The sequence below is a fragment of the Cydia pomonella genome, chromosome 15 (assembly GCF_033807575.1).
Source record: "Cydia pomonella isolate Wapato2018A chromosome 15, ilCydPomo1, whole genome shotgun sequence".
Lineage (NCBI taxonomy): Eukaryota > Metazoa > Arthropoda > Insecta > Lepidoptera > Tortricidae > Cydia > Cydia pomonella.
The window spans coordinates 375,861-392,533 of NC_084717.1; the positions used below are offsets into that span (position 1 = coordinate 375,861).

At 39.3% G+C, this 16,673-nt stretch overlaps 2 protein-coding genes across 2 annotated transcripts in view; both read left to right on the forward strand.

Moving 5' to 3' along the window:
- The window catches only part of LOC133525510 (echinoderm microtubule-associated protein-like 2), an 89,357-nt gene that overhangs the window by 46,572 nt on the left and 26,112 nt on the right, over nt 1-16,673 (forward strand). Inside the window, exons 3-9 of the mRNA XM_061861774.1 lie at nt 984-1,172; nt 1,784-1,892; nt 3,364-3,473; nt 3,844-3,872; nt 6,195-6,325; nt 8,060-8,131; nt 13,123-13,287. Of these exons, the coding sequence (XP_061717758.1) occupies nt 984-1,172; nt 1,784-1,892; nt 3,364-3,473; nt 3,844-3,872; nt 6,195-6,325; nt 8,060-8,131; nt 13,123-13,287 (805 nt within the window). The remainder of the gene's footprint in view (nt 1-983; nt 1,173-1,783; nt 1,893-3,363; nt 3,474-3,843; nt 3,873-6,194; nt 6,326-8,059; nt 8,132-13,122; nt 13,288-16,673) is intronic.
- Nucleotides 1-16,673, forward strand: part of LOC133525501 (uncharacterized) — a 173,550-nt gene that overhangs the window by 12,075 nt on the left and 144,802 nt on the right. The gene's annotated exons all lie outside the window — the stretch shown is intronic.

Genomic DNA, 16,673 nt, shown 5'->3' on the forward strand with positions numbered 1-16,673 from the left:
GGTCTATGACTAATTCTTCCCAATGGCATCGACATCTCGTTTTATACAGGTTTCAGTTTAGCAACTGCACCGGCCTTGTTGCATTCCGCCCTCGTTACGTAGCCATTGTCTATAACTATACCGCCGTTTTGCACATGTCGCCAATTCCACTATTGTTCCGACAACAATAGTCACTTGGTCAACAACTGAGCACTGTTGACCTGAAGGCGATTTCGCAATCATTACGTTTTGATTGTGTGGGTACTATCACTTGCAGAACGATCATCCCGAGGAGTTTTGGATATTCGTATGTTTGCTACGGATCTGCAGACCATTTACAATGGTTTTGAAGCGAATGCTCGTTTCTGATGGCGATGCAGATCTGGAAAAGGTCGTGGAACCGGTCGGTCGGCCTTTGAGCAAAACATCGCATCCCTATATGGGGCTCGCAAGGTGGTCGCGTGCTTAATTGGGATGCAGTCTTTAAATACTTGGCAGGTTTACTGGGGTTATGGATTTTAAGTGTGTCTTTTATTTTTATTGTGATTTTAAATGTTTTTGAGCCATAAAGGACTTCTTTTCGGCACATCTTTTGTCGTTAAAGCCTTACTACTGCTGGCTTGTATTATTTTAGTTGAGATTATTATATTCTCGTGAAACATCTGTTGGTATATGTGTTGGTAGTAATAACTGATAAGTATCCATCGGTAATCACTACCTGCGTCTATTCTTCTAGAAAAATAAGTCAATATCAATGCAAAAATACAGCTAATTTTGTCAACTAGATTCCGTCTAATCTGACTCGCACCGGTATGGCAGCTAAATAGTGTGAGGCTACTTAAAACGTCATATTTTCATAGAGATTTTTCGCTTATTTTCGCTATTCCACAGTCTGTCGTTTGCCAAGTTAGCTTAGACGGACTCAAAACATTATGTCTTATGATATTCAGGAACCAAGACGCTCGATTTTACCATTTGTAACGCGAGCTCTTTGTCTATTTCAGATGAAATGCTAGAAGGCGAGGGCGCCGGGCTGGCAGCTCGCGTGGCAGAGCTGGAAGTCCGCTGCGCCCGGCAAGCTGAAGAACTACTATGTCTTCGGTCCACCCTAGCTGATGCCCTACGAAGGCTCAACGCTTTAGAAGGAAGAGCGCCAGCATCTTCGACTCCTCAGAGAAATGGGGGTTACACAGGTGAGAATCGGGTTTAGAAACATCTTCTAGATTAATGATAAAAGGCCAGGAGCTGATGTCTTCGTGTAACTGATTTGGACGTCCGCTGCGCCCGAGGCTGAGGAATTACTATATCTTAGGTCTACCCTAGCGGTTGATTTACGGACACAAAATGCTTTAGAAGGAAAAACAATCCCACAGAGAAATGGGAGGTACACAGGTAAGAATTAGTCTTATGTCGTTGTAAAGACAGCATGCTGTACTGCTATCTTCCGTTAACCCCAGCTGATGCTTTACGGAGACTCAACGCAAGAAAGAACACCAGCGTGTCGACACCTTTGAGAAATTGTAAGTCCTGTCTTCTTTAGCTGGTACTTTCCAAAAATACAACGCATTGGATGGATGAGCGCCAGTATCGTCATTTAATAAGAATCAGTCTTATACGATAGTCTGGTTCGTTAGACAATGTTCTACATATTAGTTTCTCTAACTGAACTATGCTAGGGAAACTGTATAATGTGCCTAAGTTATTTTCATTGCATATCAAATGCAAATTATAGTACATCTCGTTCAGAAACTGTACCTTTTTACAAAACCTTATCAAGTGATGAACAACTTTTTTTTAATTTCAGGGTCATCAGGTACTCCTACGAGAGAGTTAAGGTTACGGCAACCCAGCTATAGAGAGACTGCCAAACGAACGTCCAGCTATGGCTCCACCGCCTCCTCACTCCCACAAAGGTGAGCATCCGTCATCAGTCACTCTAACTAGAGAGCTAAGGCTACGGCAACCCAGCTACAGAGAGCCTGCTAAATGGACGTCCAGCTACGATTCCACAGCCTCCTCACTCCCACAAAGGTGAGCATAAGCATCCGTCATCAGGCACTCCAACGAGAGAACTAAGGTTACGGTAACCCAGCTACAGAGAGACTGCTAAATGGTCGTACAAATTTAAGTCGTATGTGTCGTACCTCGTACCTATAAGCGTTAGACGTATGGACCGTTTTTTCAATTAAAAAATATTATGACACATTGCCTGGTATGAATATTTAAATGAAAATGTGTCGTTTATATTCACACTTCCTCACTACGTCGCTGCAAAGTATCCTCAGAGTAATCTTACACGAACTCAAATTTACACATTAACACATAATTAACAAGCACGTAAGTACATTCTTAATGCTAACCTGTTTAAAGAAACCTATATGGTGGTTGGTTACTTCAAACATTTCTTACATATGTATATCCACCTTGTTCAAAGTAATCGAAATCTACGATCATTAACAGCTCTTACAAATCGTGCTCGAAAATATCCATTACTCGACGTTCCTATCCATTAGCTACTTTACAACACTTCCATAATCAAAAAGTCTTAATAGCAGTTACATTTGAATACAAATATGTCTTTCTCCGTAAGTTTCAAGTCGGTTCATTAATTTGTTTCACGGCAAGTTAAATCAATCACTGATTTCTTCATTATATCGTCCACACTAACTCGTTAACTGACAATTCGTAAACCTTATGGCTAAGACATTAAGGTCTACCAGTGGTCAATTGAGGGTGCTGCTATAGTTTGGCAACTTTAATGAAGTGGTTGATGGACTTAATGGTTAGTAGTATATAATAAATCACGTCCAGTAAAGACGTTCGGACACTTCGGGCCACCCAGGATTCTCCTTAGTTACGTAAGTAATATTGCATATTCGGAAATCTCTCAGAGTAAATAAGTGACACTGAACATCGATTGAGCTGCATTTTCAGTGTGGCGTAATAGGGAATGACTGCAAAATTGCATTTTAAAATTTTCTTCCTACAAGCTATTTTGCATTAGTCTGATGGGAAATAGTCTTATTCTAACTCTGCTAAAGTTCTTTAATGTTTCGTTCCAAATTGCTCCAAAATGAGAATACGTCATGTAGGGAATTCTTAAGAGTGTCGTCTTGAATTAGTTATTGAAAGGCAGTCAAAGCTAATTGTAGATGGCATTTTCGTAGATGGTTCCTTTTTATGGAAGACTAAGACAGGGTTCTCTACACTACGTCTTACGGGCCGAATTTGGCGCACGAAAAGGAGCTGCCCAGTCGTGGCTTTAACGTCAAGAATTTGGAGACCTCAGATGCAAGGCATTTGGCATTTCTATATAAATACAAATATGTGATAAAATATTTTGACATTAGCCTTCCCAATTAACTGTAGATTTTTATTTTCCAGACGCGGCCCTCAGCACCAGTCCACAGGCTCGCTGCAGTCGGACTCGCCGGCGTCTTCGTCGTCGCTGTCGCCGGCGCCATCGCCCTCGCCGCGCGCCACCCCCGCGCCGCACAGGTCGCAGGCTAGCCTGTATGTGTACATGTCTCATGTTATACACCCCCACACTAGCGGCCCCAGCACCAGTCCACAGGCTCGCTGCAGTCGGACTCGCTGACCTCTTCGTCCTCGCTGTCGCCGGCGCCATCGCCCTCGCCGCGCGCCACCCCCGCGCCGCACAGGTCGCAGGCTAGCCTGTATGTGTACATGTCTCATGTTATACACCCCCACACTAGCGGCCCCAGCACCAGTCCACAGGCTCGCTGCAGTCGGACTCGCTGACCTCTTCGTCCTCGCTGTCGCCGGCGCCATCGCCCTCGCCGCGCGCCACCCCCGCGCCGCACAGGTCGCAGGCTAGCCTGTATGTGTACATGTCTCATGTTATACACCCCCACACTAGCGGCCCAGCACCAGTCCACAGGCTCGCTGCAGTCGGACTCGCCGGCCTCTTCGTCGTCGCTGTCGCCGGCGCCATCGCCCTCGCCGCGCGCCACCCCCGCGCCGCACAGGCCGCAGGCTAGCCTGTATGTGTACATGTCTCATGTTATACACCCCCACACTAGCGGCCCCAGCACCAGTCCACAGGCTCGCTGCAGTCGGACTCGCCGGCCTCTTCGTCCTCGCTGTCGCCGGCGCCATCGCCCTCGCCGCGCGCCATTCCCGCGCCGCACAGGTCGCAGGCTAGCCTGTATGTGTACATGGCTCATGGTATACACCCCCACACTAGCGCCCTTGCATCACGGGCTTGCCTTATTTTTTTTTTGAAAATTTGGTCTTACCCACTAAACCCATTCTGGCGTTTCACCCTCTTTCCCGTTCGTGAGGGCGCACTGGTATCGATGACATTCCACCACGGCGTCCTCCGGCAGCCCCGGCTTATCGCCAGGGCACCCTCGCAATGGAGGGGGGATCAGAAACGCTTGATGCTCCGCCCCCCGACGACATCTATACAACTCAGTCACGGGCCCTTGTAGGCTCGTAGAACGCTCAATCTATTTTATAAGTGTTTTAGGGGTAATATCCTGCTCATAGTTTGTCCGTGTTCAAGAACAAAGTTCGGCAAATTTTGTTTTCTAGAAATTGATCAATTTGGTTCCAGTCATATTTTTCATACTTTTGTATGTTTTCTTACCTTACTTGCATGTAGTACACAACTAAACCGGTAATTTATAATTGCGTAATTTTCATTTCTATGTAATAGTTTTCTTAGTAACGTAGGAAACTTTAGGCCTATTTTTAGTTCATTTACTTTAGATGTATTTGTAAAAGGCTGTTTGTTTTCTAAATTAATTAAAAAAAAAAATGATGACATTTACAGTAAGGCCTGCTGTAAACGACGCATTACCTTGCGACTTGAGTTCGTTCCGTTCGCTTTAGTACATAATCATATGCCACACAATGTGTTGTAACGGGCTTCGCCGTTGTTGAGTGCTCCGAAAACCGTTTGGTATATAAACTCTCCCATGAATATATCATACAGTTTCGGAGAAGAATGCGAAATCTTAGAATTATTCATGTGGTAATACTCAATTCGCCCCAGATGGTTATCACACCTAAATACAGTGCAGTCATTGCATTGTTTTGGAACTTATCTAAAACAACAATCATTGTGTCAGTTTTGTTTTCGCCTGTACGTAACATCATCGCAAAGACCGGTTGAGTCATAAGTATACATATTATATATGTAGGTACAAACATTAACGTAGTTCGCGGTACAAACAATTAGTTTCTCGACAGATGCTGAAAAATAAAAATATTATTTAAACATTTATTTTATATATCCAGGAATTCTTAAGACGGGCTTACTCATAATTTAATAAAATGAAAAATCCTTTTTTTCAGGCACATAGTGGCCTATAGATAAATACCTTAAAGCTAGCATACATATTATAAAAATATAATGTGAATTTAAATTTTAGATTGAAACAAATTAATATACTGCAAAGACACAATTCTTAATAGTGATTATTTCACTTGTTTCTGTTGCAACTTGGAAAAATTAAATCCTACGACACTATATTTTTGAAGTGTATTAGGTAACTGTTAAATGTTTACTTTTTCTCGATTGTTAGTTGATTTTCAGCGTCCATAATGTATGGTCTCCTGATGCTGTTTCCTATCTTGTTCGGTAAAGGTTTGTTCCTTCAGATTGTACACAACTTATAAGAATTACTGTTTCTATTTCGCTTTTGATCTTTTTTATTTGTGTCTTCTGTTTAGTGTTACTTCTATACGTTACTTACTTTTGTTATCATTTTTTTCTTAGACCTATTTATGTTCAATCTAAGCTAAGCTTTACGCTATTCTACATTCCTTTTTGATGCTCGTTTTCTTATAATATTTGAGAAATCAGCCTAATTCACCTTTCATAATACTTCTACCAATTTAAGAATCTGCGACGATTCTTGTACTTCTCTTTATTTGAATACGACATATGTAGCATGTATTTGCAATTTACAAATATGAACGTTTTTTATATAAAAAAGACAGCCGAGATAGAGGACCAAACTAACTTTGCATGGCATTTACAATGACAAAATGTGGCAATGTCATCATCAAAGTAAAATTTCTATGGCGTTTATAATGACACGGCCCCATTTTATTCTGTCCAAGTCTTTGCAAGGTTAGGTTAGGACTCTAGCTTCCTCCGTTTGTACAAAATTAAAGTATTGGGTTGATTTCTCCCGCATTGACCGCATTGTATACGTACCTAAACGCTATCGCTATAAACGTAGATGTTCCACTCTAGATCACGCAACAACTCCACGTCCAGCAATCAGAGCCAGAGCCCCGGAGGGAACAATCTCACCAAGCGCTGGAGCTCCACCGGAGACTTCAACGCGCAGGGACTCATTCCCAACATCAGGTGGGTCCAGACGCCAATCGGCAACCTAAACTCTATGGCAACCCTGAGAGGCAATGGTGACAGGGACATACATGTATGTACCATCAGGTGGGTCTTGCGAACCCAATCAGCAACCAAAATTTATTAACAAATATTTGTATGTGTTCTGGCAGTAACTACGTTATATAGTTTGGCATGCCATTTCCGTAAGTAGAAAAAGGCGCCAAAAAATGTAGGTGCGAGGGTTGTTGTGACAAAGTGGGTTTGCCAGAGTATAATTACTTGTGGCTATAAGTTTTGGTTGTTAATCGACAGTAGATATTCTAGTTATATCCATAATTGGTCCAAGATCGACTGATCTCTATGATTGGTATGATGGAAAGGCAGGTGTGATGTAGCTAGGTATAGCGAGCATCAAAACTTGCAGCTGTGTGTACATACACAGCTGCAAGTACAAGTACAAGTTTAGCTGCAAGTCGCTATACTCACCCATACCATGTGGTAAACAGGACAAAAGTGTAAATTTGATGCACCATTATGATGAGTATTACCTTTTTTGCTATCATGTTATGATGTTTTAAATAAAGATACCACATGTTTTTATGGTTTGTCGCATCCATGCATGACTTGTCAATCGTACACAGTTTGCAAAGCAAGTTCCAAGTTCATTTGATACATTTGTAAATTAGTTAGTAATGTAGAAATCACGCCGTTCATCTAAGTAAACTTGACAAAAATCATGATTAACTTTTGGGTCGGATTTGTAGTTAAAACAAAAATACGCAAGTGAGTACAACTGGCTAGCACTGATTGACTAGCACGTTATGTTTTCGTGGATTAGCAAAGTAATACTACTTACTTTTTGTTTTAATTAATATGGATTTCCGCATAGTAATTCCTGATTCTATTCATTATTTGAAAACGGATTTGTTGTCATAGTTCTGATATTAAATATTGTTGAACAAATTTAGTTGATTTAAATTCTGCCTCTGATGAGTGGCGTGTTTCTTTACTGTTTGAAGTCGTTGGCTATGCTAAAAGTAGTCAAGAAGAGTTTAGGAGTCACCAATCGATCGGTCGTTGATCGATTTTACCTTAGTCGATGAACGATTAATCGATATTTTTTCTCGGTGCAATGCAACAGAAAATTGTATCATAGTTAAAATGGAAGTTGGTAAAAACTTAAGTCTTATAATTGAAGAAAAATTAAGCTTCAAATTGTTGACTCACTTTGAATCGAGTCTTAAAAGTAATGTGGTCCTAGATGCCTGAATTAAATAAATAAAAGTGAGCAATCCAGAGACTTGAATCTTTATCAAAGCTAGTATTAGTAGTGCATGTAATGCATTTAAGGAAGGCACTAAAGGGTATACAGCGGTATTTTTAATACAACTGCAAACAGGAAAGAGACAAATATTTCAGTGATGTCAAACGATTTTAAAATATTTTTTGAACTAACAGAATGCAACATTGTTTTTCTTCAAGCAGCAATGTATTTTGTTTATAGTCTTCACTTGTGCGTCAGTAAGTGCGAGTTTTGAAGGAAAACAAAGTTATGATACGTTGCGTGCTAAATTATTTTTGAAGGAAAAACAAAAGTCGTCATTCGTCGTTTATTATGAGGTTAAAAATACACGCTGTATATTCTGTATGTAGCTATAGAAAGACTTAGTTTGTTTGGCTATACGAGTAGCTAATCTTTTTTTGTTTCGTTTAGTGTTGTCCATGTTCTAATGTTCTGTTCGTTCCCTCTAGATTTACAACCACAAAGTCATTGTTAAACTTGTATTCTAAGTCGCCGCAGAACGGGCCGATTCTCAAACACGGGTAAGTTTGCACCAGATCTACTTGGACTGGGTGTTGGATGTGCAAGGGTTTATTGGTGGCGGTGTTTTCAAGCGTTTACCATGTAACAGCTTTTAAGGTGTTGGGTTTATATTAGTGTTTGGATTCATGATGGCTTTGGTTTAGATGAAATATGGAATTGAGATAGTTGGAGTCCCGGGGAAGAATATAGGATAGTTTTTATCCCAAAAATTAATCCCATCCCAATTAGCAACGCTAAATATTTTTGCGTTTATTTCACTGCTAGTATCAGACATGCATTTTAACAAAAAATATTTATAACTAGTAGTTTGCCCGAACTGAGAACTCTCGGTTCGCTTAAAAGATAGATCAATTAGTCAGCAATCGATTAAACGCCGCGCCGCGTGCGATTTATTGCAAGCTGTGTAGATCCCGTAACTGATCTTAGATTTAAGTCACCTAATCGTAATCTTGTCAAGTGTCAAATACCTATATTATGTTTATTTCATTTTTATCTTGATAATTATTTCAAAAGGGTATATTTAAAAACAATATTATAAATGATTAAACCCAGCCTTTTCATTTGATACCAACTCGACCATAATACTTTCTCGCAAACAAGATGACCAGAATGGCAAGACCTCTCACAAATAGCTTTTTGGCCTTGTAGCTTCAAAACCCCTTGATCGAGCCTGCTCATAATTTAATGAATAAAATATACTGCCCTCAACAATACGTTTACCCAATTTAATTTAAATTAGAACAAATTTACTAAAGTTACTACGTAACAAACTATTTTCTAATAGCTCAGTTAAAAACATCGAAATACCGGGACGTGCCCTAGCCAACCGTGTGTTCCAAGTTGAATGTATGAACGCTTTGCTCGCTCGTTCGAAAAGTGCATTCCATTTAAAATTGCACAATTCTTCATATTTCACGTACCCGCGCGTACGCCAAATGCGAAACGCGTTATTAAAACGCTTGTCACGTAATATGCGACAAGTATCTCATACTGTCCCAGTTTTCCTTTTTTGGTTGTATGTCCTTTATCGTACTGATAGTGATAATTACTAAAACTAGTCATGAAGAAAACTGGAAGTTTCCAGTCATGTACCTGCCTCATTTACTAAAACTACTACTGTTAGACCAAGCTAAGTTGGCAGCGATTTGGATAGCCCAGACTGTGCAAGTGTTATTTAAACGGTCATAATTTCATAGAAGTTTGACGTTTTAAATAACACTTGCACATTTTGGGCTAGCAAAACCGCTGCCAACTTAGCGTGGTCCAGCTCTATTATTTAAATTGGAGTCTACAAACTAGACAATCGCCAAGAATAATCGTAAGTGAGTCTCAATTTATAGTATATTATTTTTTTCTGATGGTACATAACATAATTATACATTATAAAATGTATAAATCTCGTTTAGGGTAAGTAAAGTGCGCTTTCTTCCTGTGTCATTAGCAGAGGCCGACGTTTTCGTGGCATTTTTAAATTTTCATAGTGACTTCTCATTTATCGACTTCACCGAATTTATATCGATATATATATACGCCGAAGTAAAGCGTCATGTTTTGACATGAAAATGAATATTGAACTGTCAAAGAAGTAATTTAAAACCGGATAGTTTTAAATTAGAAACCAAAATTATGCATGACTATATCTTTTATAGAAAAACTCCCTACTAGAACACTTGTTAGCACTAAAACAGACTTTGAACATGAAATTGAAAAGACACTGAACTTAACTGATTACGATATTGTTAACTACCTATTAACCTTTTACTACTTTCATTGCACATCTCTATTTCACATTTTCATCTATTCAGAAGTTATATGGAGGAAATCGCTCTTTAGCTATAAGACCGCCTCTACTTTTAATCTTCTTTAATATGTGTTCTATATTGTATCGATATACCGGAAGTCGATAAATGAGAAGTCAAAAATGCCATGTAAATTCCGGCATCTGTCGTTTGACCTTCGGCTGTCAAATATCGGTGTCGTTACACAGTGACAATTATGTGAATGAGTACTAGACTTGAATAGGTATAAACCGGGTAGACATTGTGGCCAACGTCATATGACCTCAACAAATAGGTGAATGCAGAATGATATCACGCCGACAATAACAAGGGAATTACTTTTGACTCACTTCGTGCTGAATGAGAAGTCAAGTGGAAATTACCCTACAGCCTGCTTCTGCTGCTCGAAGTAATGGCCTCACCAAACGTCACTGATAATCGCAAGCGATTTGCAATACATTGCGGCATTTAGATGGTTGATTGAATTCAATTGTCTAGGTAAAATCGCATGCGATTTGTTGCAACGTCCGTAGAAGCCTTAACATTTGCGCGTGCAGGGTGTTATACATAGATGACATTTCTCTCCCTCTCACTGAACTAATCGATTTCCAACACACACTCCCTCACTTTGTTATATTTATATCGGTGCAAAGTTAGCCCAAAGGGACTCTAATTAGTTTACTGTAACAATAAGTACTTAATCATAAGTTTTAATAAAATTAATAGGCACCTATAAGTCCTATAACCTGTAATAGAAACAAGTCCCATTTCAACTGCAGTTGTCAGAAGAAAACTCCAATTGAAACATTAATGAATTTTCTGATGGTGAATGCAAATGGTCACGTGACGTTTCATAACATCGGGGCTAGGCCCCCTGGTTTTTTAAACGTTCCGCGCGAGCAGGCCAATTAACCGCTCAGACGAGCCAGCATAAAAGTAATATCCGATTCCACGAATTTATTACAAATCTCATTGTTTGAACAAGAACTAAAGGCACTAAATTGTTATTACGCGTATATCACACCGATGCGGACCGCACGCTCCCTCGGTGCGTGAGCAAGACCACGATACACACATATATAGCGATGTCCCGCTCGCACACCGGAGCGGCGTGCGGATCCGCATGCAATGTGAAGACCACCTTATTTTTGAATACACGACCTACTTTACAGTTCACGGTCATCTCAACGCGAAGTTGCCGCGAATAAACGCCGGCTTATTAAGTCATATCGACATAAATACAAGATGTGCATGAAGTCAGGCTATTCTCAAATACCTCAGCAACCAAAGCAATTTGTAAGTGATTACTCCGTTTGTAGCACATACATTAATGCTTCAATTGTGAGCATACAATGAAAAATCCAACAAAAGCGGCAATGGATGAGGTAGGGTTTAATTTGTACGCTATTTATGTAAGAGGAGCGCTGTTCAGCGATTACACGTCAGTCTGTTGCCGTTTTTCTCGGACGCCGGCTGTTTGACCACAATCTGGGCCGCAACTCGTTTTGCAATAAAAAAGTTTGCCGTGTCATCCGCGCGTTTTCGGATTAAAAAATAATAATTTGTGTGCGCCATGGATGAAAGGTAATTTGCCTAGTTTTCATGTAATTTTTCGACTGTTATTTTATTACTATTACCTGCGTATTGTTTCCTCTTATCTGATATAGATAATAGTTCCGTTGTAATGATCTATTATGGCCTGCTATTACATATAAAAGCTTTGTAACACGATACTTTATTTTCATTTTAGTTCGGTGCTTTAAGTTGGTAAGGACTCGGTAGCGAGCGGTACTTTTTTGGGATCTCAGTGCATTGTTAACTCCATTTTAAGGCGAGATGTCGTTCACCCCGATGTAAGTTGCTTGGGTTTTTTGGTGTTTTGTCGAAGTTTAAAACTGGATTTAAAAGGCATGGACGTATGCAGTTGTCACTAATCAGCATGATTTCTTAGCAAATAACTTCATGTGTTTTTACTAACATTATTTTAACGTTTTTTTTATTTATTTTCTTTACTAACTGCCATTAACTGCTGTGAATATATCAAATATTGTTGTTAACAGATATTTTAAATAAGCGCTTTAATATTTGAGGGTAGTTTAAAAAACACTGCGTTTTTTTATTTTTCTCTGATTTTTATGGCACATATTAGCATGTCAAATGACAGGTGAGTATTTTTTTGGCGATCTCTGTCTGTGCTTCGGTTAATCTGCTGTAATTTAGTAGGTATCAAATCCAGGTAAAAACACTAAAAACGGCTGGCCTCATGCATAATGCCGTCGCCAAGCATACTTACGGATGATGTAATACTATAATGCGCCAGGCATTACCTTGATGTACTAATGACATTTTTTTCCGTACTCAGTTTATGCTACTTACCTTAATATTTAGTATATATAAACGGCATGAGTCATTGCATATTTCTAAACTGATAAGAAGAGAAGAATGGTATTCCTGATGAAAAGCAAACCAAATTTGCGCTCTATTGAAGATAATACTCTCATTATGATAATGAACTGCTAATTTGCATGTAAATACATATAAATGAGTCATTGTTTTAGTAGGTACTTTATGTACTGGCCCGCATGTCAGCGGTCTATTATTCAATTTGTTTTCTACCGTCATATTATCACTACTTAATAAAACTACGTATGGTGTATCCGGATGATTCCGAATGTCGAAAACCGTCGGATAATTCTGAAAAGGGGCTCATATTATGATGGAATTTTGGGTGTTTTTCTCATACGAAATTACCTGAATTCACCTTATCACTTTACACATTTTCCGAGGTCGGTTACCTAATTGCAATTTAGTGTAGGCACAGGTTTTTGCGAACTTTGTGACCCTGTTGCAAATCAAAAATATAACCGTTCATATATGTAGGCGGGAGGTATGAGCAAAAACCTGACAAAAAATATTCATATCATTCACATACTAATCGGGTTTCAAGTCCTCCTCACAAAGCTACCTTATAAATGCTAAAATGATGGGTTTTAATGTCCAAGACAAGGTTTTGAATGTAGTCTTTGAAGCTCATGTCTGATGCCTTCACAATAAAGTTGACTACGTAACTTGTAATCTTTTTTTTTTTACTTTATGGCCACGGCCAGGCTGTTGCGTAACTTCCTTTTCGTATGCTGAATTGTCAGCCCCCCGAGCCCCGGCCCGTGGGTCCCAATTTAGAGTTCCCTTTTACCATAATATTATAATTCCAGCACGCACACCTGCCAGTACAATGAGGAAGATGGCTCCATGCGCATGTACCTTCGCGGGAGACCCGTGGTGCTGTACGGACCCTCAGACCTGGACGGTTTCGACCCTGCCAAGGTCGCCCCGCCACCGCAGAACAAGCTCAAGCTGGAGTGGATCTACGGATACAGGTGAGATCTGCTCACACCTGCCAGTACAACGAGGCAGATGGCTCCATGCGCATGTACCTGCGCGGGAGACACGTGGTGCTGTACGGATCTTCGGAGCTCGACCGGTTCGATCCCGCCAAGGTCGCCCCGCCGCCGCAGAACAAGCTCAAACTGGAGTGGATCCATAGATCCACTTCAGTTAGTTAGTCCAGATAGATGTTACCTGTATCCATAGATATAGGTAACGTATTTCTAAAATAAGTTAGAGACTTATTATTTTTTGCAGTTGAGAGAGAGTTCCAGCAAAATAAAGAGCTAATGAGGTCGTTTTAATCAAGTCAAGGTAGTATTGAGCGTATGCTTTAATGCGACGACAAAATTTAAACCAGAGTGAATCGGAAGGTTGTGTTACTTGTGTGTGTACCACCGTCAAATCGCTGACCACGCGCTTTTTGTTACACGCTAAGAAATTTAGATTCTGGACGTCCTGATATACTATGAGAACCAGAACTTTAGCAAGGCTAGACGTTGAAAAGCTACACATTGTAGACTCTGAACCAAGTATCCATCTATTGTACCTCAAGTCATCTGGCCTTTGCGCTATGTTATGTGGTTCTTCAAAAAGCGTAGGTATATATTCTGAGTTTTCAAAGGTCGTCATGAGTTTTCATGTTACCATACGATGTTACTGTCCTGACAAAGAAGCCCTTTAGGCCTATTTGCAGAATACATTTCTGAATTTTAAACTGGCAACGCATAAGTTGTTGCGTATTAACGCATATGTTGACCGCTTTCTATCAGACTGTCTGTTACTTGCTAATTATGTATTTCATCAAATAAAAGTAAATCGTATTCTGTTACTTCTACACTAAACTACATCGGTGATGAGAATGAGACTCAATTGTTATGTTAGGTGAGCGTATGTACATATTAAGGTTTCTTTTGACCGGTTCCAGGGATAATTTTACTGGGTCTTTTTATTCAAACAAAAGCAGTGAACAATATCTTATAATTTAGGTAGTGAGTTATAAAATAAAAGCACTTTTTTTCCCCATTATGTGTGACACAATATCGATTGCTGATAGCATTCAAGGTCGTCTGAATTTAGTCGCTGACCGCAACAGGCAAATCAAATATTTAGTTTTTGGACAAATTACTACCCATTACCAGCCCATTACTAATTCATGTCGATTGATTGATACGTTGAAGTGATAGAATAGATAGAGAAATGATTGGTGCTTTCACACAATTCACACTTGTACAATTAGTTTTAATCAATAATTGTGAGCACGATATGTACCTATATGAGATATGACACTCAACAAATAGTGTAGAGCAACATTGCCATAAACTATTTGACACATAACTGTTTTACAATCAGACATAGGAATCCTACATTTTGCATTTATAATATTAGTATGGATTGTAACGTCTAAGTCAGGGGTTCCCAAACTGTGCGCCGCGGTGCTCTGGGGCGTCGTAAACAGTAAAGAGGATCGCCATTAGGCAATCCTCCTCACCATCTTACCTATCTATTTCAAATAACCTGGCTAGGTTAGGGCACCGTGATTAAATTTTAAGCTTGCAAGTGCGCCGCGGACTGAGAACGATTGGAAACTCTGGTCTAAGTAATAAAAATACGGTAAATACATATTTTTTCAGTTATGTTTTAAATTAGGCCTACCACAAGAAACTGTCACAGGGACCATCATTCGACGCGCGAGCTCTAGACGCTACATATTTTATGGGAATTCAGTTGGTGCTGAGTTAGCTTGGATGTTTATTTCAATAGTCTTGATGGGTGAGTATTGTCGCTTAATATTGTGGCAGGAAAAATATTCCGTTGTCTACTTCCCACAACTTGAAACGGTCTACTTTACCAATTGACAACCGATTACACCCACGCGGCCCAGATCTCCTTCTAGGGATACATTTAACCCTTTAAAAAGAACCGAGTGCCATCTGCGTTTGATTACTGATGTAACTGCTTAAATTGACTATTCTACAATTTTGGCGTTGAAGTGTACCTACAACGTTGTCTGGTAACAGTTTTCTCTACGAATAGTACCTACCTGGGTAACACTTTACAAAAAATGTTATCTACATTTTTTTCTCGTTGTATTTTGTAGATTTATGTATTTTTAGGTTTTAAGAAGGTATAAACATATATTTAACCGTGGCTTGTAGTAAGTTTATTCGTTTTCCTTATCATGTTCCCAACCGATTGTGACCAAAATGTTCGATAGCAAAAGTATTTTTGTTTTAATTAACGTTTTTAGTAGGTAATTAATTATTAGTGGCTCCAATAACTCCATTGTGTTAAATATTATTAGACTCTGGGGTAATTATAGTGCACGGTCTGATGTACATTTTAATTATAAAAATTTACTGTTACCTGCTACCTATACGTATACTGGTCCTAAGGGACAACATACTCAATTACCTTACTAACGCCTAGGCATGTCGTAATTTTATTTTAATTTACTGTAAATGAACTAAAATCACTAAAGTATAACTTACAAAACTTCGCCAAACTGCGAAACAGTTTGTTGGCGAATGAAATATACCCAATTAGTACTTTTTATATTTAAATGTGTATCTATTTACGTACTTAAAGCAATCAAATAAACAAACTATACTTTTGAACGGTCTTATGAGTTTTGACCTATATTTTTAGGTGTAGGTCTGGTAAATGCTATATTTCTCTAAAAAATCAGGGGACAATTCTCCTGGAGGGAGCAACTACATGTAGTCTATGTACGGCACATACGAAATTAAATTTATGAACAATAGCCGTTGTCTAGACTAGTCCGCAATGAAATTTAATACGAAGGTCATTTAGGTCACTACCTTAGATACCTACTTACCTACAAGCCTATAACCGAGTAGGTTAGCACGCACTTGTTCGCGTCTCACGCGATAAACTGATGCATATCGGCGGTTATGGCCCTGGGCCCTTATTCGACATGCTAAAAGTGACGTTTCGTGTTGATTTCCATTTGATGTGAGAAATATTGTGACTTGTCGAATTGCTATTATCACCACCTGTCAGTGAACAATATCCACACTAGAGGCGGGGCGTTGTACCGGAATAGTTTTTGGAACAGGTTATTTGTAATAGACTACTTTTAGCTTGTCGAGTATTTAAAAGTACGGACTTTGATTTCTGAAATAAAACAAATATGAAACTTTTATCACCTCGTACCTCCATTCTTACCGTTACTTTAGGTAAAATAAAATTTTGTTAACAGATGGTCGTCTGGGTGTCTGTTGTATCTAAAAATAATGTAATAATATATAACAAAAATATGACAATAGATTCATAGCCTTCACTCAAAACGTCACCATATTTCCGACCCTTACCGAAATAATAAGTCGATATTTGTATAAATAATCCTTATTTGTAA